At 37.6% G+C, this 26,567-nt stretch overlaps 1 protein-coding gene and 1 non-coding gene across 6 annotated transcripts; one reads left to right on the top strand and one right to left on the bottom strand.

Annotated features, from left to right (window-relative positions):
* Nucleotides 1-207: 207 nt before the first annotated feature.
* CLK4 (CDC like kinase 4) lies at nt 208-26,027 on the bottom strand. Of its 5 annotated transcripts, XM_020901892.2 has the most exons (14): nt 21,954-22,085; nt 18,737-18,897; nt 17,870-17,936; nt 13,630-13,852; nt 12,451-12,541; nt 11,982-12,048; nt 8,506-8,622; nt 8,249-8,415; nt 7,951-8,045; nt 7,571-7,700; nt 4,722-4,804; nt 1,758-1,837; nt 943-1,033; nt 208-854 (listed from the first exon to the last, which is right to left on the bottom strand). In XM_020901892.2, the coding sequence occupies exons 2-14, from the start codon at nt 18,837-18,839 to the stop codon at nt 714-716; spliced, it is 1,455 nt and encodes a 484-aa protein (XP_020757551.2). In that variant the 5' UTR covers nt 18,840-18,897; nt 21,954-22,085; the 3' UTR covers nt 208-713. The 5 variants fall into 5 exon arrangements, with proteins under 5 accessions (XP_020757551.2, XP_020757554.2, XP_020757553.2 ...); XM_020901895.2 differs by lacking the exons at nt 17,870-17,936; nt 21,954-22,085 and adding an exon at nt 25,946-26,027; XM_020901894.2 differs by lacking the exon at nt 17,870-17,936 and having other exon boundaries at nt 21,954-22,084.
* TRNAA-UGC (transfer RNA alanine (anticodon UGC)) lies at nt 17,487-17,558 on the top strand. Its single transcript has one exon. It is a non-coding gene; the product is annotated as a tRNA-Ala (tRNA).
* Nucleotides 26,028-26,567: the final 540 nt, after the last annotated feature.

The raw sequence follows: 26,567 nt of genomic DNA on the forward strand, positions 1-26,567 counted from the left end.
GAAGATTTGGCATTGAAAACCTCAGTAATCAGAACTTCTATTTCTATGTTTGTGATATAAATAGCCATTGGAAAATAGGGCTTTCCAGGCTAACTTCCCATTTAATCTTAAATGAAGTGTGTTGTGGTTTCCTTAACCTATCACGATGCACAAGTTGGTATCTTTCCATGCTACTTACCACCACTGACATCACCCAAGGAAACAGAACACAGTACTTAAAATTTAATGAAATTTCAACAGCAAACATTTCCTATGGGATCTGGTTTCTAATACCTGCCTACCTAGAGTTAATAATACTTATTACCTGTTCAATAACTACAGAAAAAAAAATTAGAAGTGTGAGGTATAGTCATTTAAGAATGAAGTAGTCAAGAGTTCCTTTTACTCAGGAAAAAAAAAATCACTTCAAAGAGTCAACTTTCATGTACAAAACACAAGATCAATCACAATTATCACTGGACACAAAGGGTATTCCAAAGGTTTTTAAAAATGGTAATCTCAAAAAAGGAAAATTAATTTTAGCTTTTGTATTTCATTATCAAGACCATGTTGGCTTAATAAGGTAATTATGCTATTGATACAAAACATACAGTATTTACACTTAAATGTACAAAATAATTTAATGTTTACAAAAATATTAGAATGTTGAGTTGACTGACACAGTCTTAAGTAATCTCTTCTAGAGAAGTATAGTAAGACCACTGATTTCCATTTCATTTCTTTTTTAATAAGTCAAAGAAAGGATGCTGCAATGCTTCATCCAAAGTAATTCTTTTCACTGGATCATATTCTAACATTCTTCGAACTAGGTCAAACAGTTTCTCATGTTCTTCATCATGACAAAGCATAAATTCCTGAGGAGAAAAATGATGTTAAAGAAGGACATTAAAAAATAGTTAAAAGTTAAAAAACAAAACAAAACTTAGTTCTTTTTTTTCTTACCTTCAATGGTTTACAGCGTCTCCTAACATATCTACCAGCAGAACTATGTTCATCCCAATCTAGCTGATTATGATGAAAATACTTGCGTTTTCTACAGGAAAGAGAAGTCTCGGTTAGTTAAAAGATTCACATGCTTACCCTGCCCTCACCAGAGAACAAGGGTAACAGACAGAAACTTGAACCATAAGCAGCTCTCTCTATATACTTAAGCACACAATTTCTAAAAATCTCAACAAAAATTATTTATCAGATATCTTGAATGGTATCTTTCTTAATCTTGTACCCTTATTAGGGTTTAGTATCCCACCTAAGTTGTCCCCAAATAACCACACATATAACAATGCCAGCTTTAAAAACAGGTTCCTATAACCATTTGTGTAAATTCTGATGTTATTAGATTTGGAATGAGGCTGCAAATCTTTAACAATTCCATGGGTGACTTGTGGTAAAGCTATGTTTGAAACCTCTTATATAGTATGTTGTTCAAAGACATACAGCTGGTTAGCAAAAGTGTGGAATTCAAACTTAAGACTGACATGACTCTAAAATCAAGGTCTTTTTACTACTCTATGTATTATTTTTGTATTGACCTAGGAAAACATTTATGCAAAGGTTCGCCTGAGTATAAAAACACCATTTTATTAACTAGATCACAAAGTAAATACTGCATTACTTTTAAAAAAAACTTGACTTCATGAAAAAAACCCACAATCTACAAATTTTTGGAATAAGCAATAACAAACAAAGATGGATTTTCTGTAGTTTGAATACAGGCCATTGTACGTACCCAAGGGCTTTAATCTTAAAAAACATACCTTGTTTTCTGAATCATGTGTGTTGGTATCGGTCCTAATATTCGTTCCATCATTGCCAGGTGCTCTTTACTATCATGAGTCTAAAAAAAGTAGGAAAAAGAAACTTAGCACTTTCCATTTCTCTACATGCAATAAAGGGAGACAAAACAGTGGTTCCATAAAAGGGCCAGGTTAAACAATTATACAATTTATATTACACTCCACTTCAGAGGACTGTAACTGAATGAGCTGTTATTATTTAATGCAAGCCCAGTAAAATTGAAGTCCTTCTGAATTGGATCAGTAAGGGCTGTATAGCAGATGCTGAACAGGTTTTTAAAATGTATTTTATTGACGTAGAGTTGACTTACAAAGTTTGAATAATTTGTTTAATGTAAAACTGAACAGTTTTCCCTTACTTATATTTATTGCAGTGTTTAAGATGCGTGGGGAAGATTACCAAAACTCTGTCCCATTTTATCAGTTGCTTAACTAACCTCCATTGATTGAGTGGATAGCGACCTTGTAACACTTCCTAATCCTAGATAATAAAAATACCATCCCAGTAACTCTTACAACCCAGAGCTAAGTATGTTGGAACATGACTTTCAGAGAGGTTAAGATACTAGCTCAATATTATATAGTTCATAAATGAGGAAACACGAGCTATGAACCCAAGTGAAAATGTTTTATTTTTAAATTACATAGTAAGAGTTTTGGCTAAAGTAGAATAAACTGTTAAACTGACAGCTGAAATCGTACACTCCTTGAGCAGAGGCTGGCAATTTTTCTATAAAGGACCAGAAAGCAAATATTTTAGGCTTGGCTGGTCACAAGATGGTCTTTATCACATATTCTTTTTCATTCTTTAAAATAGGCATCAGGCAGGATACAGTTTGCCAACCTCTGCTCTGGAGTCTGCTTTTTAAACCCATTAACTACTTTCAAAACGATATTCTTAATTCATGACAGGAATAAATAATACAAGCTCCATATCTTCACAAAGCACCTTAGTTGAAGACATTTTGGAGGGTGATATCCAAATATAAACCGAATCTCAAGCCAAAGTTAATAATCCATGCTTAAGATCCCAGTGATTTATAATCATAAAACCATTTGAAAAAATTTGTGTGTCAGAATGAAGAAAGCATGCACTGTGCTCAACTTCTTCCTTGACCCTACAGCTTACTACAACAAAATCAGATACCACCTCCTAGGAATGCTGCAATAGCTACTTTCTAGATATCAAACTTATCGAGAGTACTTTTAACAAGATCGCTACAGATCAGACAAGAGCATGAGGTGCCCCACAGTAGTAAACACATGTATTCTGCAACAGCCACCTAAACGACTTAATTCATCACAGCTTCCTCCTCATCCTGCACTGTCATAACCTCAAATCAACCTTGACAGAATTAGCCAGGAACTCCCTAACAGCCCTCACCCTGCCCAGAACATACTTTGATCACATTACAACCCTATTTCAAGTTCTTCAATGGTTAACCACTTGAAGCTTTCAAGAGTTTGAGCTCTCAGACGTTAAGTAAAATTATGAGGAAAAAATGTGGAGACCTAAATAACATTTTCACCCTTTTACTTTGCCAAGTGAGGACTTTTATTTTTTAAAAAATAAATAACTATTATCATCTCATAAAAGGGACATTTTAATTCCAAAAACACCACAAAAAACCAAACAACAAAAAACAAGGAGGGATAATTTCTACTTGAAAGCCAGAATGGCAACTCTACAAAATCATTTTCATTTTAGACCAGTCTGTATCTGGAAACCACTGACTTGTAGGATCAGCGAAGAACTGACTCCCTGGAAAAGATCCTGATACTGGGAAAGACTGGAAGGAGAAGGGGACAACAGAGGATGAGATGGTTGAATTCTATCACCGACTCAATACACATGCATTTGAATAAGCTTCAGGAGGGCAGGGAAGCCTGGCATGCTGCAGTCCATGGGGTTGCAGAGTCAGACATGACTGAGGGACTGAACCGACTTGTAGGATAAAACAAATACCTTTCTATGGCAAACAAGTACACTACAAGTGTCAGTACTTGCCTACTGACACTATTTTTCTACTTATCCAAAACACCTGATAGCACTCTTCATTCTTCTTCAACTAGAGTAGCTTCCTGCATGCCCGCTGCATTTATGAACACAATTTCTTCTTCCTGATATGCCCATCACACACACACTCTAACTTTATGACAAACTTCTACTCCTCCTCATGGCATGGATTAAACTCTCTACTCCTCAGTGATGCCTTCTCTAAGGAAACTTAACTGTTCACTGTTTCTGGGTTTCTACCACTTTTTACACTGTTCCATTTTAACAAATATCACATTATACTCTTTAACAGTTCTCGCATTATCTATCTTGTGTATGACTTCCTGGAGGACAGCGATACTGTCTTTTCATTTTTGTACACGTAGTGCTTAGAAATGTGCCTATCAAGTGTCACAGATGCTTAATACAACATACTGTATCCTAATTCCTTTAAAAAACAAGTGCAACATAACCAGAACTGAATGAAAACTGACCACAGTTACACTAATATAAATTCATGAAAGCATGTCACACATACACAAAAATGGATCACATTCACATGAACCATGTTTTTCATATTCAATACAAACCATATGTTTAAAATCTTCAATCACATGCAGAATGAATTATGACCATTCACTGAGAGTAGTATTTCATTCCATTATGGTTTTAGAGGATGACTATTTTGCATATGCAAATTTTAATCTTAAAAATAATGACACACAATGGCAACTTTTCAAAAGAGAAACCAAAATTTCAATAGGCCTGTAACATTTAAAGCTCATTATAGTGCAGTGCAACTAGAGGAACCCCTGCTCACCATAACTAGAGAAAGCCTGTGCATAGCAATGAAGACCCAGTGCAGCCAAAAATACATACATATATACATAAAGCAAAGAATTAGTAAATAACATTTAGTAAATACATACCTGAAAGACTGTGAAACCAAGGTAATATTCAATAAGAATGCAACCTATGCTCCAAACATCACAAGGCTGAGACCAACCTAAAGCTATTTAAAAACAAAACCAAACATTTTATTATGCAACAATTTAACTGTCAATACACTAAATCCTTTCCTCTGTGGGTGCTCTCTTTATATAGCCTATTTAGAAGAATGATGGTAAATCCACAGCTTATGTTTTTAGTTTTATATCAAACATTATTCAGTATCCTTTGAGTCCTCCATATCCTCATATCAAATTATAGTATTTTAACCTAGGGGAAGAGGCTTTCTATGTAAAACAAGAGGGACTAGCAAATGTTTCATAGTCTTTTTAATTGCTTGTGCTTTAATTGATTGTGCAAAGAGGAACTCTATTATATCCAGTTCATGGCTGTTCTATGAAATTTTACATTTTATTAATGCAAATATAGATCAACAATTATCCTCAGAATATAATTACTAACCCCCTATCAATTGTCAGCTTGATATCTGAGTTTCTTGTTTCCATTAAAAGAAATATTGTACCACATAAATTATGTAGGAATTGTAAGATATTATAATAGATACAGATATAATAGATACTACAGATATTCTAAGCACCTATAAGCAGAATTACACATTTAAAAGTTCACACAGAGCTATCTATATATGTACTTTCAGATTGTTTATACATGATCTATATTATACTTTCTCCTTCAGAACTCTCAATAGTAATATTGAAAAAAGAAAAAGACACCTAGCCTTAAGTCTATACTTAATTAGAAAAGAGGAAACCACACAGATGTTTTCATCTTTCAAAGTTTAAGTATTTAATACAACAATAATGTACAAAGAAAACCTACTTTAAAAGACATTTCAATTTCTTCCAGTAATATCACTGAATTTAAAGACAAAGGAAGAAACGATATATGCAAGGAACTTATGATTTAGTCATTTTTGTTAACCCTCACAGGGCATATCATTTGAACAAATGGAAGATGGAGCCTGTTTCTACTTATAGTAACACATAAAAAATTTGCAAATGATTAAGAGCTTCAACCTAAGATGAAAGTTTTCTTTTCCAACTACTCCTTTCTCCCAGTCCAGCTTTCTCGCAAATGACTGTAACCTTCTGTAGCATACCACTGTACATCATCTCATTCTGTTATGGGTTAGCTCTAACACTCTTTGGAATTTCAGATCATTCAGTTTTACCGGAATTTCCTAACTTCTGTTTATTACCAACACCCAAGACGTAATATCAACTGTCTTCCTCTTATATCTTCCTCTTCAACCTAATTCTGCCTTTATCTTCAGGAGTAACACTTCACACAAACACATAATGAATGCTTCTAATCTTCCCATCTCTTCATTTCTTCTCCTAAAGACCAAGAACCCCAGTTTCGGATTTATATCAACTATTTCCAGCCTGGCCACCCATGGGACTGTATTATCTTACCCAACCTAGGAAAAGACCATTAACTGAGTGTAATATACACTGCCGTTTTACACACCAATAACAAAGAAAAAAAATGCCATCGTTTTATGTTCTCCCACATGTTAAAATGTGGGAGAAAATCTGCTTCTTAAAATTGATGAAACACAGCAAGCTATCTCTTTTAATTTTTTTTGCTGCACTGCACAGCACGCAAGATCTTAGTTTCCTATACCCATTGCAGTAGAAGAGCAGAATCTTAACCACTGGACTGCTGGGGAAGTTCCAGCAAGTTTACTCTTTTTAAGCTCTCAAAATACCTCTCCATCCACATCTCTTTCCACACTCTTTTCTCTTACCTTCATTGCAGCCTTCAGTCCTCAACCATAAACATACTTTCTAATACTGCAACAGAAGCAGATTCTTTCAGACCACACTAAGCAGAAATCCTAATAACATCAACCTCAATTTGAAGACAAGCTCTAAACCTGCACTGTCCTATGTAGTAGCCACTAACTACACGTGGCTATTTAAATCTAAAATTTAAATTAATTGGTCACACTCCAAGTACACAGTAGTCTGCTTATAGCTACTAATGGCTACCATATTGGACAGTGTGGATATAACACTTGTATCATCATGGAAAGTTCTACTGGCTAGTACTATAGAATATTCTTAATCCTTACCCTTTTACCAATCCTCTACTCTTATCATTAGTTTGATTTCATACTCCTATTCTGAACTACCAGTCTTCTTGGACAAAAACGTAAAAAGTGGAAAAGACTGATTCCATGAAAATGTTTTTACTATCCAACCTCAGTTGAAATTTACATTCAGCCAAGTATTATCGTTATTCCATTTAACTATTATGTCTCCCAGTATCACCGGATCTGAATTTTCCCACTGTCTCCAAGCCCCTCAAAGCTGTCTTTGACTTCCCTGCTCTATCAACATGACCTGGTGACTAACTTCTAAATTTTGAGGCACAAGATGCTCTTTCCCTAAGCTCCCTCTTATCATCCACCCTGCACACAAATGTCTGCCCACTAGATCTTCAGCATTTTCATCAGCACCAAGCTTTAGTGATGAGACAAAAATAGATGTTCACATCAGTTCAAAAAAGACACTACGATGTAATTAAGCCAACAGAATTTGTTCTCTATGATCACGTAAGACTGACTTGTTCAAAAATAACGACCACTTGGAATACCTTTACAGATGGTATCATATTATTCCCACTCAGGAAAAATAATTATAGCAATGACCAGACAGCTTTTATGGAAACAGAAAACATTTTCTGTACACTGCTAAGAAAATCACAGCTATCCACCCACTACCTGGGCCCCCCACAATAGAAGCTACAGAGAACAAAAATATCTTTTTCAATTCAAGTATTAGGAAGTCTGGTGTCTACTGACCCAAAATGACCTCTGGAGCTCTGTAATGCCGTGTAGATACCAAAGTACTATGATGTTCATCATCGTATGTTGCACTTCCAAAGTCAACAACTTTGATATCTGTATTTTTCAGTGTGCGTTCATCACGTTTCTAGAAAACAGTTGAGTAAACACAAAGATCACTATATAAAATACTTTACAGCAGTATTCCAAAAGGCTTGCCAATGAACTGCCTTTTTGATTTTCAATATAACCCCACGAGAAAGGCAAAGGACTACCCTTCTTGGGTTAAACACCAGGATATAATAAGTCTTAGAGGTAAAATTTCTCATCCAAGCATCATATCAAGCTAAATTAATTTTAAAGATAACTACCAAAATTAAAACAAGTCTTTAACTTACCATTTTAGAATTATATTTGACTACATAGTCAGACTTCACAAATAAAATATTTTCAGGCTTCAGATCTGTATGGGTTAATTTATTATGATGCAAAACTACAAAAGAACAAAAAGACATTATTAAGTTTCACTGACAAATTTAATCTATACTGGGGAAGGGAGGATTGGTGATAGACGTAGGAATCAAAAGCAGTTTCATCTTTACTTGTAATATGTGCAGTTTTAGTGACAATACTTTGATGTTACTTATATAATAAAAACTTTTATTGGTATTTAAAAATTTAACAAAGTGTACTTACAATTTATTGACTGGCAGATCTGATATGCCATTTGCCTGATGTGGTCAATTTGAAATGGCAGAAAGCTATTTTCCTTAATGAAATCATAGGTACTAAGTCCCAAGAGTTCAAACACAATACAAACATGACCATGATGATCAAACCATTCCAGCATCTGGACACATCGGCTAAAACAGATCAAAATAAAAATGATTCAGTTCATAAAACTCTGATTATTTCATGTAACATGATGATCACAGTTCCAAGTTTATACTTACAAGACACTATTGGGATCAGTACTATTTAAATGCTCTAACACTTGGATTTCTGAACGAGCTGCTTCACGATACCGTCCCACGTTTTTTACAATTTTCACTGCTACATGTATGCCATCCCTTAAAAATAAAATGAAAATGATAAATGTACAGGAGGTGGTTGAAGACATGTGTCCTAAAATAATCTTACAGGGCCTATTAAAGGAGCTCTATAATAATATTTTTTCAAAACATTTTTAACAAAATTCTGTTTACATGGAGTGATGATTCTCTTAATACCTGTGAATGCTAATATTTGTTTCCAAAAGTTTAAATTTACTGAGATTTTTTTCCCTTTTTGGAGAAGAAAGATAAAAATATAAACCTTGAATAGAGTATACTACTGCTGAAAGCATTTGGTCATTCACTAAGATAGACTATGACAGATGGTGAACAGATATTATTGATTAAAAAGGGCTTGTCCTATGTCTCTCAGTTTAATGGAAAAGACAGACACAAACAACCTATCATAAAGGTTTCAAGTGCTTGATATGGAGTAGACAGAAGAAAGAACCTAGTGACTGGGGTTACCGGGGTTGAGACATCTTCAGAAAAGAGGAGACACACAACTGAGCCCTCAAAGACAACTGTCGATCCAATAGATTTGGGAGAAAATCCCAGCAGAGGCAACACCATCATTAAGCCATGAAGCCGAAACCATGTTTAGTTCATTCACGGATGCCAACAGGTAGAAACAGCTACAATCCAGGGCAGTGTGCTTTAGACTGGGGCTTCCATGTGCATGCGTGTGCTAGGTTGCTTCAGTCGTGTCCAACTCTTTGTGACCCTATGGACCGGAGTCCATCAAGCTCCTCTGTTCACGGGATTCTCCAGGCAAGAATACTGGAATGGGTTGCCATGCCCTCCTGCAGGGGATCTTCCTGACTGAGGGACTGAACCAGGTCTGCACTGCAAACAGTCCCCTACACTGCAGGCAGATTCTTTACCAACTGAGCCACCAAGGGATACTTCCTACAAAGTATAGAGGGAGGTGGTGGTCAAGTGGTAAGATACAGGCTTTTACTGCCGTGGATTCAGGTATGATCCCTGATGGTGAACTGAGATCTTGCAAGCCATGTGAGGAGGTCCACCCACCTCACCAAAAGATACAGCTCTGAATGATTTTGAGGAAAAAGGTTTCCAAATCTGAAACTTCCTTTTGTCCTCTTTCCTAAAGCTGAGCTTCTTGAAGACAAGCAAGAATTCAAACCTGTTTTCTTCACTATAGCCTTTTCATGTTAGAAAAGAAAACCTCATGGATGTGAAACTTAATATGGCAAGGTATGTACACTAAGCTGTCCAAAAAAAAAAAAAATCTTTGAGGCCAACAAATTTTTCTAGTGGCTGGATAGCAAACCTTTCCAATTCGCTTAAGAAGGCCACAATGAAGTTATAGGCTGGTAAATCATTCAAAAATTATTTTGATGATCATAAAATCTATGATGCATGGCATATATCTCAAGGCTTAAAAGAATTACTATATGTTGCATGGAAACATATACACTACCATATGTAAAACAGAGAGCCAGTGGGAATTTGCTGTGTGACTCAGGGAACTCAAAGCGGGATCTCTGCGACAATCTAGAAGGGTGGGATGGGGAGGGGAGTTCAAGAGGGAGAAGACATTATGTATATTTATGGCTGATCCATGTTGATGTATGGAAGAAACCGACACAACACTGTAATGCAATTATCCTTCAATTAAAATAAATGAATTAAAAAAAGAATTACTATAAAACTGCTATGGCAAAACTTCTTGTCTCATCTGTTTAATTGTACAGCCAAGTTTTCTAAGGGCTAATAGTTATAAAAATGAAAGATGGGTAACAGTGTTAGCTAATGCTACTATAGTAACCATGCATGGTGCGTGCTTAGCTATGCCTGACTCTTTGCAACCCCACGGACTATAGCCTGCCAGGCTCCTCTGTCCATGGGATTTTCCAGGCAAAAATACTGGAGTGGGTTGCCATTTCCTCCTCCAGGGGATCTTCCCCTCCCAAGGATCAAACCCAGGTCTCCTGTATTGCAGGCAGATTCTTTACCACTGAGCCACCTTGTGAAACCCATTTTAGGTCTAGTATCAAAATCTGTAACAGATCTTTGTGTACTTGATCAAATTGAATACTATTAATTGGAATGTCTCAAATACTTAAGTCTTGGAATCTCAAGGTATTTTAAGAAAATTTTAATGGGACAACTAGTGAAATCTGAGTCTAACCTGCAAATTAGTAGACAAAATTTGAAAATACATATATTATGAAAATATAGAAAATAAAAAATACTGTAAAATGTTAACATTTGTGCAATCTGGGTGAAGAATACATGGGAATTCTTTGGACTATTTTAGCAACCTTGATAAGTCAAAGTGGGGTTTCCCTGATGGCTTAGATGGGAAAGAATTGGTCTGCAATGCAGGAGACTTGGGTTCGATCCCTGGGAAGATCCTTTGCAGAAGCAAAAGGCTACCCACTCCAGTATTCCTGACCTGGAGAATTCCAGGGACAGAAGAGCCTGGTGGGTTGCACTCCATTGGGTTACAAACAGTCGGACACAACTGAGTGACTAACACTTTCGCTAAGTCAAAGGATTTCAAAATATCTTAAAATGTTACTTTATGTTCACATTTTTGTGGTAGAGAGAAAAGGACATTTAGGAAAATGTTCTTTATGAAAAGTGGAGTAAAAGTAAGTTCAAGGAAAAAGCATTTATAAGTAGTCAAGAAAAGTTTGTTCATGGATGACAGGAAGTATGAAGCTATTGTACTTACATTCCCCTAAACATAAGGATACATGTTTACTAAAAAAAAAATCAACACTAACAATAAGCTGGAAATTATACCCTCAACTATTTTATGATGACAAAGTTAGATGTCAATTTAAAAATGTGCACTTTTCACTCAACAGTTTTAAGAGTTTCACTTACAAAAAAACTTGCAACCACAGAATAGAGATTCTAGAACAAAACATGAAAAGTGAAGCAGAGACGATCAAGTAACAAAAAGGTTGTATAACTCAATCTGAACTTTATTCTGTAGGCTTTAAGTAATTTCTTCATAGTTTAAGAAGCTGACCATAACGTGCAAATATCTTTTGGAAATAAAGGTTTTTGAACCAAGATTAGCCATGGTCTATTGACTCTGCAATTCAGAAGTAGGGTAAAGCACTCCAAATCTTTTTTAGAAAGCTAAGGGCCTATGTTCTGAGAAACTCTTCACTGGAACACACTTTAATTTCAATCGACTCCATCTGATAAAAATTTTCAACATTCCTGATCAAAATTCACATTCATGGTAAATAAATCATACACAGTTAAAGAAATTTTGAATACTTACACGTCCCAGGAAACACACAGCTACCAGTTAAATTCAATTTCATCCAAATTATGACCCTTCCCCACCAAGAATATTAGAATATTCCAAAAAGAAAAAACAACAAACTTACATGCCATGATCAATGCATTCTACAACTTTGCCAAAGGCCCCTTCACCCAAAGTGTCCACGATTTCATCTAAAGTGAGGGGGGGGGAGAAAGAAGTATAAGTACCTGAGTACAAATTATCAGTTATTCAAACAATGAATGCTTAAGTGTGGAATATTTTCAAATGATCTCTATCAAAGCATAACTAAGGTTTCAGCACTCAAAATTATTTTATTTTCAGCTGTTACAAAAACAATTCAGACAGAGCTATCTTTCTTGCTCTAATCTCAAATTCCACTGATTATTTTGGAACTTTAGAGTAGAAATATTTAAACTCTATAGAAAAGAAGAAATACAAAAGAACAACAAACAAACCCACGAAAAACAAAACAAAAAAGCAATGAAGAGTTCTTTAGCCCCCCGCTGACAAACTATTCTTAAAAAGATTATTCTGTCTGCAAAGTTTAAAAAGTGTTGAAAAATATTCTATACATCTTGCTCTTAGAACGTCTCCACTTTGACAGATCAGGTGACCCTCCTCATCATCCTCTACACTCCTGGATCTTTTCCTTCGGTGGCTCTTCTGGAACGGCAAGTGGGCAGCACCAAGATCGTCCAGCCAATCAATATATCAGAGTGAATTCAGGGCAGAATACGCAATTCATTCAGCGGGGAGATATTCAGGCATTCAGATAAGCACCAGGCCACGAACAGTTGGCAGGAGCAATTTCAAATTCAGTCCCCAGAAATTCACAGGGCACAGTTTATGTTACAGAAGAAAAACATGGCAAGGAACAGATTTTCAGATAAGATACTTAAAGTGGCAATAGAAAAAAAACAACACAATTGTCTCTTTAAAATACTGACTTAATTGAAGTCTGAAATTTAAAGAATGCATATGTCATGATCTATTAATCTCGTTATAAAACAGCATATGCTGTGAGTTGGGATGTCTAGTTTGTCAGAAAAATGTTTTGAAATGTCAATATTAGTTCAACAAATTTATTATTTAGCATATTTTTAAACATACATGATTAAAATATAAGGGGAAAATAAAGGCTAATTTTAATGTTCAATCTAATCAATGCTAGTTCTATTGAAGAAAATTAGGGAAAGAAAATAATTAACTCAATTTACTTATCAAACAAGTGAAGATATGTGAATTAAAAAAAAGAACGGGCTTTTTGGACAATTACTTTCCCATTCGGCACCCACTTTCAGAACTCCAACGTAACTAGTTGCAAGGATGATGCACTGTGCTACTGGACTGTGTTACAGTCAGGATTAAGTATCCACCAGTGCAACTTTCTACATTTGTTTCCAAGTATTGGGAAACAGGTTTCTTTTAGAAAAAAAATTTGAGATGAAAGAAAAGATGGGTGCCTTTTCTTTTCATAAGATTGTTACAAAGCATAAAAATATTTTTAATATTAATATGAAGAAACTCATGATCTGGTCTACAGAAAATGAGTAAATGTAGGTAAATGAGAGCTAACTATCAATAAATACAGATTAGTTTTAAGAATTTTGATACTTCCTTTAAGGATTCAAGTAATTTAAACACAATTATATTCATACAGTATTATAAACTTTTCCAAACTTATTGGCCCAATAAGAGCTTTTACACACAAGTCAAGTATCCACCCAAAATAAAAACAAAATGAATCATACCGAATGTGACTGATGACTTGAACAGTGTCTATTACGCTTCCTTTTAGGACTGCTTCTCCTGCTTCGGACTGAAGATTTACTGCAGTGGATTCGATAACTGCTTTCAACGTCTCTGTGATAATGTCTAGGAACATATCTTTCGCAGTAGTCATTTCTGTATTCATCAATGTATCTCCGGTCCCGATAATCTCTCTCATTCAAGGACCTTGCTTCTAAATAATGACTGCAAACACATTAAAGTATTAAAAATTACACTCTTCATTCTAGAATAATATGGTTAAAAAGTACTGCTGGTTTAAACAGCTAACTCAATAAAAGAAAAAAGTACAAACTGATGGATCGATTTATACTTAATTCATAAAACTTAATTACTTTAACCAACAAGTAAATGTGTTCATATATCCGGTATTACTATATACTGCTATCAAGAAATAAAGTTGGAGTCAAATCATTCAACATACTCAGTGCTTACTTAAGAGTCCCTTTATCTTCTGGTCAAAGTTAAGACCAAAGAAAATTCACAAAACCTGCTCTTCCGAAATTCATCAGTCTTAGGATATACACATCTGTAACTAAGCTCTCTTCCTTTTTTCAGAACTACACACAATATGAGACAGGCAAAAAAGGATTCTGTTCTTAATGGAAGTGAATTTTAGATTTCTCTGGCACAAAGAATTCTCTCAAGAAAGCTGAATCAGAGATAAAAGGAATCAAATATATTTCAGTCCTTTCATTTTACATGGCTAAACTGAGATCCCTAGAAGGGAAATGATTTGCTATGGTTGAAGAGCACACTCTAAATACTATTGTGTGTGCCAATTTTACACCTCACCTATCCCATCTCTCCTCTTTATTTCGAGCTTCCTATATCCTCTGAGAAATAGACAACACAGTTTTTGAAGGCTGCTTCATGTGCCAAAAGATATCTAAAATATATTCCTCGTAAATGGGAAAAAGATCTTGTAATTGCTTGCCTTGGTTTTACCCAACCCCCTATCTTCCCTGTGCATTTCGAATTTCCTGTCATTCCTGCTTGAGAAATAAACAAGAATTCAGGGAAAATAGCATCAACTGGTGCCACAGTGCTTAACTTCTGAATCTACAGATCCCTTTGAAAATCTGATAAATGATATGGACCCTGTCCCATAAGAATGCAAAAATGCATAAACAAAACTTGGTGAGAAATTTCAGAGGCCATGGACCTTGGAAGTCAATGGATTTCAGTTAAGCAGCCTTGATCTGATGGAAAGAAAAAGACACACATTCAATTGGCCCAGCTTCCCGTCCCCCCTCTACCTGGGATGAGAGTCCTCTTCAACAGAGTGTGAAGCTTCAAGAGGGATGCACATGGAGCACTGAGGGAGAGAGGGGACACCTGCCCAGTCAGACACATCAGCTAAAATAATCCTAACAAGCAATGGAGTGACAGATGTTCACTAGATTGCCCTCACCAATAGGTTTCTTTCCCCCAGAACATGCTGTCATTCTTTTTCACAGGGGAGCTGCTTTAGGCAGAAGTAAAGGAGAAGCATCTCTAAAACTCCTACTCAACAGGGCTGGCATCAAATCCAGGCTGGGGAGATGCAGAAACCCCTTTTCCCCTTTCTCCAGTGTCAGCCTTAAGTTCTAGCCACTGGAGAAACAACTCAGGATGTTAGGGTAAGACTTTAGATCTATCAGTTGCTTGCAACCATATGGGATTTACTAGACATTACTATACTAGCTAGTAATTTAGCTAGACATTACTATACTCTAAAGGGCACCTGTTTAATCCTGTAAGGCATCCTTCCCATAAAAGGCTAAAATTTATCAGAAAAAAACTAACACTAATTATCTTTAGCTGGACTGGTGCATGAGATTAGAGCTGCTGATAACCATAATCTTCATAATAACAAACAAAGGGTGAAGTAATACCATGAGAATAAACTAAAAAGCTGAGGACTTCTTCAACCTGTAACAACCAAAGCTTAGAGATTACATGAACAAAACCTACAGAATTATAAAGGCTACATGGACAGAGTGAACAGGATGAATAGATTGATTTCATTTCTAAAAATATTCACTAATCACCCAGTGAATATTTCACTACAGTTCTTCGAAAGAGTCAAGACTAATGAGGCTATGCCCATTCCTTTTTATTTCCACACAGGTCCTGTGGGAGATAAAAAATATATATGAGGCAAAAATCTCTGCCAACAAATAATGACTCAACAATGCAAGAAATGTCAAAAGCCTGTATATGAGTGCTTAGGGTCACAGAGGGGAAAAAAAAAATCTCAAAATCCTTAAATTAATGGTCACGGAAAAATCTCATGAAAAAGGGAAGAGTTGCATCTTAAAGGGAAATCAGAATTTGGACAAAGTAAAAAGTAGAAGAAATGAGAGGGGAGAAAAATGGCATATTACCATCTTTTATTTATAGAGCACTTTCACCACAGTGGCTCAGAGATGAGTTTGTCTACATATTACTTAGGAAATAATTTCAGCAAGAGCAATTTTCAAATAAGGATGCATAAGCAAATAAGCCGGGAACAGATCATCCAGAATCTTGCATGCCAGCCTGAAGAGCTTAAAACAGTGTTTCTCAGAGGATGGTTTGTTTATTAACAATATCAAAATACTGAATTATTAAAAATGAAGATCCCTGGTCTCAGGTGAGGCTCACTGAATAAGCTGGTAATATGCATTTTAAACATACCTCCAAGGTGATCCTAGTCACACTACAGTTTGAGAACCACTCGTGTAAGGCTTGATACTCTTAGGATACAGGGACTTCCCTGGAGGCTCAGCAATAAAGAATCCCTCTGCCAATGCAGGAAACATAGGTTCGATCCCCAAGTTGGGAAGATCCCCTGGAGAAGGAAATGGCAACCCCTCCAGTATTCCTGCCTGGGAAATACCATGGACAGAGGGGCCTGGAGGGCTGCAGTCAGAAGAGTGCAGACACAATTTAGCGACTAAACGACAACAGCTCTATGTTTCAGGAAGACATTTAAGGATACAAAGTCAGTGTTCACAGCTACATCAGTTTTCCTGTGCAGAATTAATCGATCAAGCCTGTAGAAAATGGGCAATTTACAGGCTACTTACGAATCAGGAAAATAAAGACACTTCACAATATATGTGAAAAAAAGTACGATAACTCATATACAATAAAACTGCTTATAAATCAGTGAGGAAAATACACTTTTATAGAAAAAAAGGCTAAGGATACCAAGATAATGTTCAAAATGAACTACAATTAAAAAAAATAATGTTCTCAAGTGGTCAGTAAATATATGACAGAGGACAAACTCAACAGAAATTTAAAAATTCAAATTATAACAAAACACTATTCTTGGCATTTCAAAATAACCAAGACTGATGAGAGAATGAAGAAACAAGTTGTTGGGAATAGAACTTGATACAAACTTTCTGGAAAAATACATGAATATGTAGCAAGAGTCTTGTAAGAGTTCACATTCTAAACTGTCCTGCCTCCTCTTAGAATATTTCCAAGAAATATCAGAGGCAAAGATTTGTACCCATAGGTATTTTTAAAAATAATCAGAAAAAATTTTACATCCAAATAATGGGGGATTAGCATCCTATCAAGATTACCTTTATACACTTCTGTATTTTTCATTTTTTCAATATTTTTATTAAAAAACACTCGTAAAGTTTTGAATCTTAAAAAGACTATTAGACTACTCCAGATTATAGGGAGTAATTACCACCAGACATCTCTGGTGCCAAGAAGAAACTATTAATCTAGCAGTTATTGGACAATCATGTTTATACAGTTAATTATAACATAAATGAACTGTTCATCAATCAAACGAGTTCTTTTTTACCTACACAATGCATAATAAAGGGCTGGGGATGTAGCTCAGTGGTAGAGCACATGTTTTGCAAGTATGAGGCCCTGGGTTCGATCCCCGGCATCTCCTTTTATAACATAAATGAACTGTTCATAAATCATACGAGTTATTTTTCACCTACACAATGTATAATAAACTTATGAATAGTTAGTATTATGACATTATGCCTTACAGAGTATTTTGTATTTATTTTAATATAGGATACAAATATCCTCTATAGTACATTAATTTAGCTTAGGTCATTGAAATCCTGGCAGAGATTCTCTTTTCTCTTCATACAATAGCATGTGAAGAAGGATTAGTCTGCACTGATTACCAACAAGCTCACTGTTCTGCAGAACAAGTCTGTTTTAGCATGGAAAAGGAAAAAAATTACATACTGTTTTTTAAAGTAACCCCAGCTGGCTAATTTAGAAAGCAATCTGGCAAACAGTCCCAATGGAACATCTGCACAAAACAAGGAGAAAACATAGAACCAACAAAAACAAATGAGAAAGGGAAATTAATGGAGGACAAAATGAAAGAAACTACTCACCTAGGCTTTGTTATAATCATTTAGGAACTTTACAAAATTCCTCCAATTCTACATAAATGTATTACCTCCAAATTTTACACTGGTAAAAATACACTAAAACAGAACACATGACATTTGGAATTTTTATTGCGGCCCTTCCCTAAATTACTGGCTACTGCCTACCCAAAGGAATGGTTCTTAAAACATCCAAGCTTTGAAAAATCCCAAATATATTCCCTGGTCTTATCTTCAATAGAGCATAAGCAACTAATCCCCAAAGCATGTTATCATTCTCACAGGGCACACTATTTTTCTAATCTGGATAACTCTCCCCACCCTTCATTCTCTCTCATTTGTGGAACTCTAATAAGTGCCCAATGTACACATCTGCCTAGTATTCACATACAAATTGAAGGCACCTGCTGGTCCTTTAATCACTCACTTCACTCGTGTGTCCTATCACCACTTTGGTGTCTCGTTTCACACAACTACGTTACTGGCAGCAAGACTTAGTCAACTATCTCCCACAGGTCCCAAATGGATACATGAGGGCAGGAACTCTGTTCTACTCACAGTAATGTCTAGCATATAATAGGCACTCAGGAAATGTTTTCTGAATGAGTATTTGTTGACGGATTTATAAAAACAATTTGACAGATGAAAGCTATACAAGCTAATGGCAAATCATTTAAACGCTTTGTGTTACAATGGTACTAGTTCAAGAGTAATTTACCAATCCGAGTCTTTAAACTGGTGATGTGGTTTACAGTATCTGTTCTCCTGCGCACTGCTGTGGGATCTCCTCTTCCGTTTGTGACTTCCATTGTAGCTTTCATGTCCCCAGCTTTCTCTGCTATCCCAATCAGGGCAGTGAGTTCTTTTGGAATGCCGCATCTGTTAATGGAAATAAAAAGGGAGTTGTGGAATCACAGATTGCTTGTTTAGTAAACACAGTACTTTACATTAATACTGATTAAATACAAAAACACCCAAGACATTGGGTCGTACAGGTTCTAAAATGTTTGCAGGTAATGTTTCCTGAGGCATGGGGGCACTATTCCACTGGTATGTCAGATGACAGGTTCCAAGTGGCACACAGATCCTGGTACTGAATGATAACACTGTGAGACCTTAATACTTTCTTTTTCAATTCTTCTGGATAAATTCTTAGTTTGGTGTGGTGCTTGTCTTCAACTAACATTCGCCAACTGCTATTTTAAAAATAAAGAGTCAGGATTCAGGCTTGGAGTATTTCTCGTGTCTCCTGTCTTGGCAGGCAGATTCTTTACCACTGCGCCATCTGGGAAGCTTACCTTTTTCCTATGGTAAATTACTACTAATCCCTTAAATTACTGCTATTATCAAACTGTAAGTTATTGATGTTAACTTTAAAGGTGAGCTAGTTTAAAACAAGTATCACCAAGTATCACCCACCTTTAGTAAAACATTGTAACACAAATAACTGCAGTCAGAGAAATACTTAGGGATACTAATATAGGAGATGACTTTGTTTTAAAAGGTAAAGAACCACTAATGAAGATCCTTTTTCTCAAACACTCAAGAGTTCCATTCTCTAAATCTTGAGAGAATGACTCTCAGCTTTGAATAGAACTCAGGGTGTGAACAGAATACAGTATTCAACTGAGAACCTGAAGAGCAATAAAAAGTCATTTTATGAACTCATTTCCTCTAACCACAAGTTTGTTTTCAGATCATCCTGCAGCTTTTAAAAAATTAAATGTTATCTGCTGTAGATCTGGCGTGACTAAGAAAATGAACCTATGAGGATGAATATGGTCACACCAAAATCAGACAGCAACCTACAAACTTCATTAGGTTTTTCAGGATCGGTGTTCTAACAAGTCATCCCTATCTGCCTCTCCACATCTTAGCTCTTTCACAAAGCAGCTTCGTTTTTAACAGGTGTCCAAAATCAGTTGAAGGCCGTGAGTTTCACAACCCAGCAAGGAGCTGAAAAAAAGGTAAACTGGAGCAAAGCCAGCTTAGTTAACCTCCTTCAGTTTGACCAGATGGCTCAGTAACAAGAAATGAATTCAAGTAACAAAACCTACATGATTTCAAATGGTTTAAACAAGATTTTGAAATGAGGCTTCTCCTGGGAGGTATTCCCTAAGAAAATATAAGTAACATGCCATCAGAGCCTGAAGCCACTAATATCCAGACCTTTTAACTCACTTCTCTTGCTGATTCTAACGCTATGCCCATCAAACATACTTCTCATATGTAGCTTCTCTTTTAGCATGCTTTAAAAAAGGAAGACAAGGCACTGGTTAAGTCAAACAAAAACTCAAACTCTAGTCAAGGTTTTCACTGGAAATTGGTAAGTGAGCATTCGAATATGACCTATGACATATTCATAGGTCATTTGATTATGGGAAACGGAAATAAACCGAAGTACAAATTAAGGAGCAAAAATGACCATCAGAGAAGCCGTAAAAAGAACTGTATTTCTAGTGGAATTCTTCTGACCCTTTGATTACCCCAATTGTATTTTAATCACATAGTAACTTTAAAATTGCTTAGTTAAGCATTCTTAAATCATACCAAGCAAAATCCCATCTAATGACTGATGCTTATTATTATGACTAATACATAAGTTTTTGCAAAACATGTCTGCTTCAGCTTTTTTCCTTCTACTGTCAGCCACCCGTAACTAGCTCACCTGTGAACAAAACATAATTCTTATATAACCAGTTATCAATGTGCAAATATTAAAATAAGAGTCTTGGGAGAGCCAAAGTTTTTTATTTCTCTAGCCAAGTTCACTACTTTTTTAAATTCATCTGTTAGGAAGCCCTCCTTCACTACTGTTTAGAAATATTTTCTCAGGAGGCCAAGAAAAGAATCACAGACCCAGGGTACACAAATTAACTTCCTTCACATACATACACACACACAAACAAACAAACAAAAAAAACCCCACCCCCTAGAATTATTGCATTACCTCTGTAATTAATAAAGAATTCTACATGTTAGAATCATCAGACAGCTTCCAATAAAAACACCAGATACAAAAAACATCAGATATGCTTATATCCGTCTTGGAAACCTGATTCTCTACTGCCTTTTAACACTCTATTTTACCCAACAATTTTATATCTATATATGGCTTTAAAATACCTATAAAGGTTAAAGGTATGATTAGATGGCTCCAAGAGGGCTGTACCTGATAACAAGAAGCCTGAAGGTTTATGTATGGAGCACCAGCAAAGATATCTATCAAATGAGACCAGGAGATTGACCCGGTCAGTCTGGAGTGTTGTTTCCTAAGGATAGGATAAGCATACCGCGGTTGCTTCAGTAATCAAGGACAGTGTGATTCAAAAGCATCAGAAATGCAGATCTGCTGCAATAACGACACGTTCCACTTTAAAAACAGTTTGCACAAAGGATGAGTCTCTCCATATTTAAACCTCATAAGCACGAGCTAAATCCCACCACCTGGACTCGCAGTTCCTCGGACGCCCAGTCCACAGCCCCAGCCTATCCGCCAGGGCACCTGGCCAGGGCCTTTGGCGCACTCAAAGAGATTTGACCCCGGAAAATCCCCGAATGCTACAAACAGCTGAGGCCAGGCACCCTGGGGAAGGCTTGACCTAGGAGTACACTTGCTCCAGGCGGTTCTAGGAGGGCTCCAGACAGGTCCTGACTCTGACCGGCGGACGAAGCACGGCCTCAGTAGCCATGATGCGAGAGGCCTGGGTTCTCTGAAAAAAGCTAGCAGCAGAGCCGAGGCCTTTTATCCCTTATATTTTAAATCTACTATGACGCCTGGGCAACTTTAGGTTTTAAATGTCACGAGCAGAGCTGTGTCCCAAACGCATCCCGGTCACCGAGGCCCCGAATCCCGTCGTTTTTCCCACACCTGGCTTCGAGACTTACAAAACTGGGAAGCCGCCCGGCCCAGAACACACTGACCGAAGCCTTACCTCCGCAAAAACAAAAGGCCCTTTGGCCGAGAATTGTCGGCAAACCGCCGTCTTCTCTCTCCAGTAGCTGCGACAAACACCCCACAAAATGGCGGCAGCGCCGTCTTCCTACAAACCCCCGCAGCCTCTAGCACCGCCCACACCAGGCGAACGCGCCTGCGTAACAGAGCTCGCGCGCTCCCGCCCCACCCCTTAAGGGGCGGGCTCCACGTGTCATTAGGGCTGGCCCCGCCCTCCACCACGCAGTTGTCACGGCCAAGCAGTCCCCGCCCCGAGACCTGCTTTGGTTGAGGCTGCGCCCTAGATTGTTTTCGTTCTGGAAGCACCTGGGTCAAACTGGGAGGAAACGCCCTAAGCTTGTGGCGCTAGTCTGCAGCTATGGGAGGAGTTATTCTGAACGCAGCACCTCTGAGCAGAGCCAACGGTGGCTCCGTTTCCTGCTCTTCTGCCCGAGTGGGCCGCACCATGGCACTTTGGCTGCCTGCTCAGTTCAGTCGCTCAGTCGTGTCCGACTCTTTGCGACCCCATGAACCGCAGCACGCCAGGCCTCCCTGTCCATCACCAGCTCCCGAAGTTTACTCAAACTCACGTCCATTGAATCGGTGATGCCATCCAACCGTCTCATCCTCTGTCGTCCCCTTCTACTCCCACCCTCAGTCCCTCAACTCAGGCACAATCATCACGCAAGAGACAAGCCCCAAATCGGCTCACTACCAGGTCCAGACTGGTGCTGGGGATAGTGTAGTTGAGCCTGCTTGCAACTTCCTGTCTAAAAATGGATTCCGATAGTTTAGAGGATAGCCTAGGAAACAAGCTCGGAGGTGCTTATCTTTTTAAGGCCTGTACTCCTGAGAGAAACAGCAACAAAAAGAGAAGTTTCAGTTGAGACTTCTTACCTGCCTCCTGAGCAGATTTGGTAACTGAAGTTTCCCTAACAAAGTTTTTCTTATTTACCCCTGTGGGTTTTATTCAACCAAGTCAGAATAATATATGAGAGCTAGTGAGCCCAGTTAAAATAAGGGATTTCACAGTTGTAAGAATCCCTGGACAGTTTCCCATTGTGAGCTTTAAGTAAGAAAAGAGAGAGAGGAAAAAAAAGAGAGAGTCAAAATTTGAGCCCCGGGGAGCACTTATGGGACAGGAAAAAAGCCTGAAAAGGAATGATCAGAAGGAGAGAACCAAGAGCTTGGTGTCAGAGTAAGGTAGTAAGAACGGATAGGAGTAAGGATATGTGTGCTCAGTTGCTAAGTGGTGTCTGACTCTTTGCAACTCCATGGACTGTAGCCTGCCAGAGTCTTCTGTCCGTGGGGTTTTCCAGGCAAGAGTACTGGTGTGGGTTGCCATTTCCTACTCCAGTATTCATTAGAAGGACTGATGCTGAAGCTGAAGCTTCAGTACTTTGGCCACCTGACTGGAAGAGCCAACTTATTGGAAAAGACCCTGATGCTGGGAAAGATTGAAGGCAAAAGGATAAAGGGGTGGCAGAGGATGAGATGGTTAGATAGCATCACTGACTCAATGGACATGAAATAGAGCAAACTCCAGGAGATAGTGAAGGAGAGGGTAGCCTGGCATGTTGCAGTCCACGGGGTCACAAAGAGTTAGACACAACTTAGTGACTGAACAACAACTCCAGGGGCTCTTCCCAATCCAGGGATCAAACGCCTGTCTCTTACATCTTCTGCATTGACAGGCAGATTTTTTCCACCAGCACCACTTGGGAAGTCCAGGAAGCCCTGATTAAAGGAGAGAAGGGGTTAAATGAGAAAAAGACTGACAGTGACAGCTGCTAGAGAAGCAACAGGAAGGGTTGGTGCTGAAAAGTGTCAAGAGGATTTTGTGTTCTGACAAACAGATGAATAAAAGAAAAAGTCAGAAATCAAATTTGAGAGGGCAGAGTTGGGACTGTGGTGGGCCTAAACCAAATAGAACATGGGTTTGTACCTTGTTAGGTGAAAGGAGGGAACTGTCATTTCATGATCTAGTATCATAGAAAACGTGCCACCCACTTTGGATAAACTGAATTGTTATGGAAATTGTATCCCATGTGAAGAAGTGAAGTTGAAAAGATAATTGGAAAATTGGAAGTGAAAATTTGCTATGCTGTGGAATGAAACAGACAACTTTATTCTCCTCACCTGGAATAGCCACCATTTCTGTGTTTACAATTTTAAATCTCAGCCATCCTTCGATGTCTGTCTCTAAGATGCTGTCCCCGACTGCATTAGTTCCCACTCATCTCCCTCTTCTTGACTACTCCAGTTAGAGATGAAGCCCTCAAACAGTTGGCCAAGGCACACTAGTGTGCCTGGAGCCATCAAAATATGCTGACCAATTTTGCGCATAGAGTGAAATGTATTGGTTCTACAACTGATTATACTTACTGTTTCAAGAACATCTATCAGTTAGGATGTTTAGCTAAGTAGACTGGGCCATCTTGCAAGGTAAAGTCGGACTCAGCTTGAGGCATACAAAGGCATAAATTAAGCTGGCACTTAAAACTTCCCGTTTTTGCTGGAGCATGAAAGATCTTTGTCTCATGAGGATCAGGAAAGTGGTCAGAAAGTGCACAGTTTTGCTCAAACAGCAATATAAAGTTAAAAGACAGCCAAGTGGGAAGGACACCTACAGAGTGATAAATAGACCTCACAAAACATTACCCAGTAGCAGATTGTGCTTTGTAGTTGTTGCTGTCTTGCTTTAGAGTCATTCTGAGTATTTAAATTTGTGTGCCAATTAAATATTAAGGCCTAATATTTGAAAGTGTGTTGTGATCAGGAGGAGGCTGAGAATGTCCTGTGAGTAGCATTTCTCTTATTACATGCATGGTGCCCCTAGTTACTCTCTGCAGCTTATGTGCTTTGAATGGAGACAGAAACCTAATTTATATTATCTTTGGTGTCTTAGTGCTACAACTTGGTACATATTTATAGGTTGCTTATGAAAGCTGCTTTTGACTGTTTTGCTCGATTGAGTTAAGTTGAATTAAATCAAAGTTTGAAATTCACTCCCCAAATTCCTGTGCTAGTTGGCTTAATAATCTTACGTGACATCTTAACTCTTTCTATTAAGTCAGTTTCCTGGAAAATGAACACCTTGAGTCAGAGGAATTAATGACAAAAATTTGTCTAAATTTCTCGGAATCTACTATGAACACCAGGGTGTCCCTGGTGGCTTGGTGTTAAAGAATCTGCATGCTAATGCAGGAGACACAGGTTCAGTTCCTGGGTTGGGAAGATCCCCTGGAGAAGGAAATGGCAACCTGCTCCAGTATTTTTGCCTGGAAAATCCCATGGACAGAGGCCTTTGGTGGGCTTACAGTCAATGGGGTCACAAGACAGTCAGTCATGATTTGGCGACTAAATGCCAAGGACTACTAACACCAGAAAAAACTGTCTAATCTGGTATCTTCATCTCAATACAAGAAAAAGTATGTCTTAAGAAAACCTTAAGGTAAGCCATATGTAAAGAAAATCTTAGTTTTGAAGAGCAACCAGAGGAATATTCTTATTGTATATTCTAGTATAGATATTCTATAGGTTTAACTTCAGGCATAGGAAAAGCAGAGTTCTAGAGTAAAAGTCATCTCTGAAAGCAGAGTTCCAGAGTAAAAGTCTGTGTTGTAATGTAAATTAAGTTTAACAAAAGCTTGTCATTTTTATGGAGAAACCTTTTCAAAGGTATAAACCTTTACGGGTTTATAATTTCTAAGTTGTTATTACTGATAATTTATATTTAATTATACATTTTTGTGTGCTTTTAGCTATCAGTTTATACTCATTTATGTGCTAACCACTTGGTATACATGATCTCATTTAATAACCTTAATAGCTCTATAAAGTGATCATTGGTTACAGGCTTGCATTCACAGTTATCAAGTACCAGAACCAAGGTTCAATCTCAGGTTTTACTTGCTCCAAAGCTCTTGTGTTTAACCCATTCTACTGACTGCTTCAAATCATATAGCAAAGTGTTGATACATGGCAACTTACTTTACTTAGTCATTAGGGAAAACTGGCTGAGTCCATCTTTCAGTGAGACCAAAGGAGTTTGCCTTAAAAAAATACCTTTCAAGATGATATATCATCAAAGGCTCCTCATGATGAAACAATGAGTCAGTTTATCACCCGCACATCAAGGCCATCAAAGATCTCAGGGTGCCATATTCACTGTTCAGCAGCAGGTCACAAAGGGTCTCCCGTGCATCCCATGCTGCTGAAGATGGATAACATCCCAGGTTTCTCCAATATTTCCTGAGATTGCTTGTGAGGATCTTCACACAGCACACTGTGAAGCAGGATCCAGCCCCATCAAACACTGCCAGAAACATCCCCTGATACGCAATGCACTTTGCAGCATGTATATGAGGTGTGGAATGGAGGAGTGCTAGGAATGATTTAATTCAGACGTTGTGTTAGGAATAGGATAGACTGATCTTTCCAATCTTATTGTCAGTTTTCACTACTTCTATATGAAAGGGCTTTGGACCTAAGTTAGTAAATTAGTTTGTCAACACATGCTACCAATAGTCTCAACTGTCAACTATCCAGGGAAACCATTGAGGGAAAATACATTTACTTACATTCTAAACTTCTTAAGAATACTGTAGAATCC

This window comes from Odocoileus virginianus, chromosome 3 (assembly GCF_023699985.2).
Source record: "Odocoileus virginianus isolate 20LAN1187 ecotype Illinois chromosome 3, Ovbor_1.2, whole genome shotgun sequence".
NCBI classification, from domain to species: Eukaryota; Metazoa; Chordata; class Mammalia; order Artiodactyla; family Cervidae; genus Odocoileus; species Odocoileus virginianus.

Bases quoted from the DNA above. Each gene is read 5' to 3' on its own strand.
- CLK4 (XM_020901892.2), bottom strand. From the start codon at position 18,839: ATGAAAGCTACAATGGAAGTCACAAACGGAAGAGGAGATCCCACAGCA. The intron at 12,542-13,629 runs GTATGATTCATT...TTGCCGTTCCAG, and splicing joins CAAGTCATCAGTCACATTCG to AAGAGCCACCGAAGGAAAAG. The intron at 855-942 runs GTAAGAAAAAAA...TTTTCTCCTCAG, and splicing joins GACGCTGTAAACCATTGAAG to GAATTTATGCTTTGTCATGA.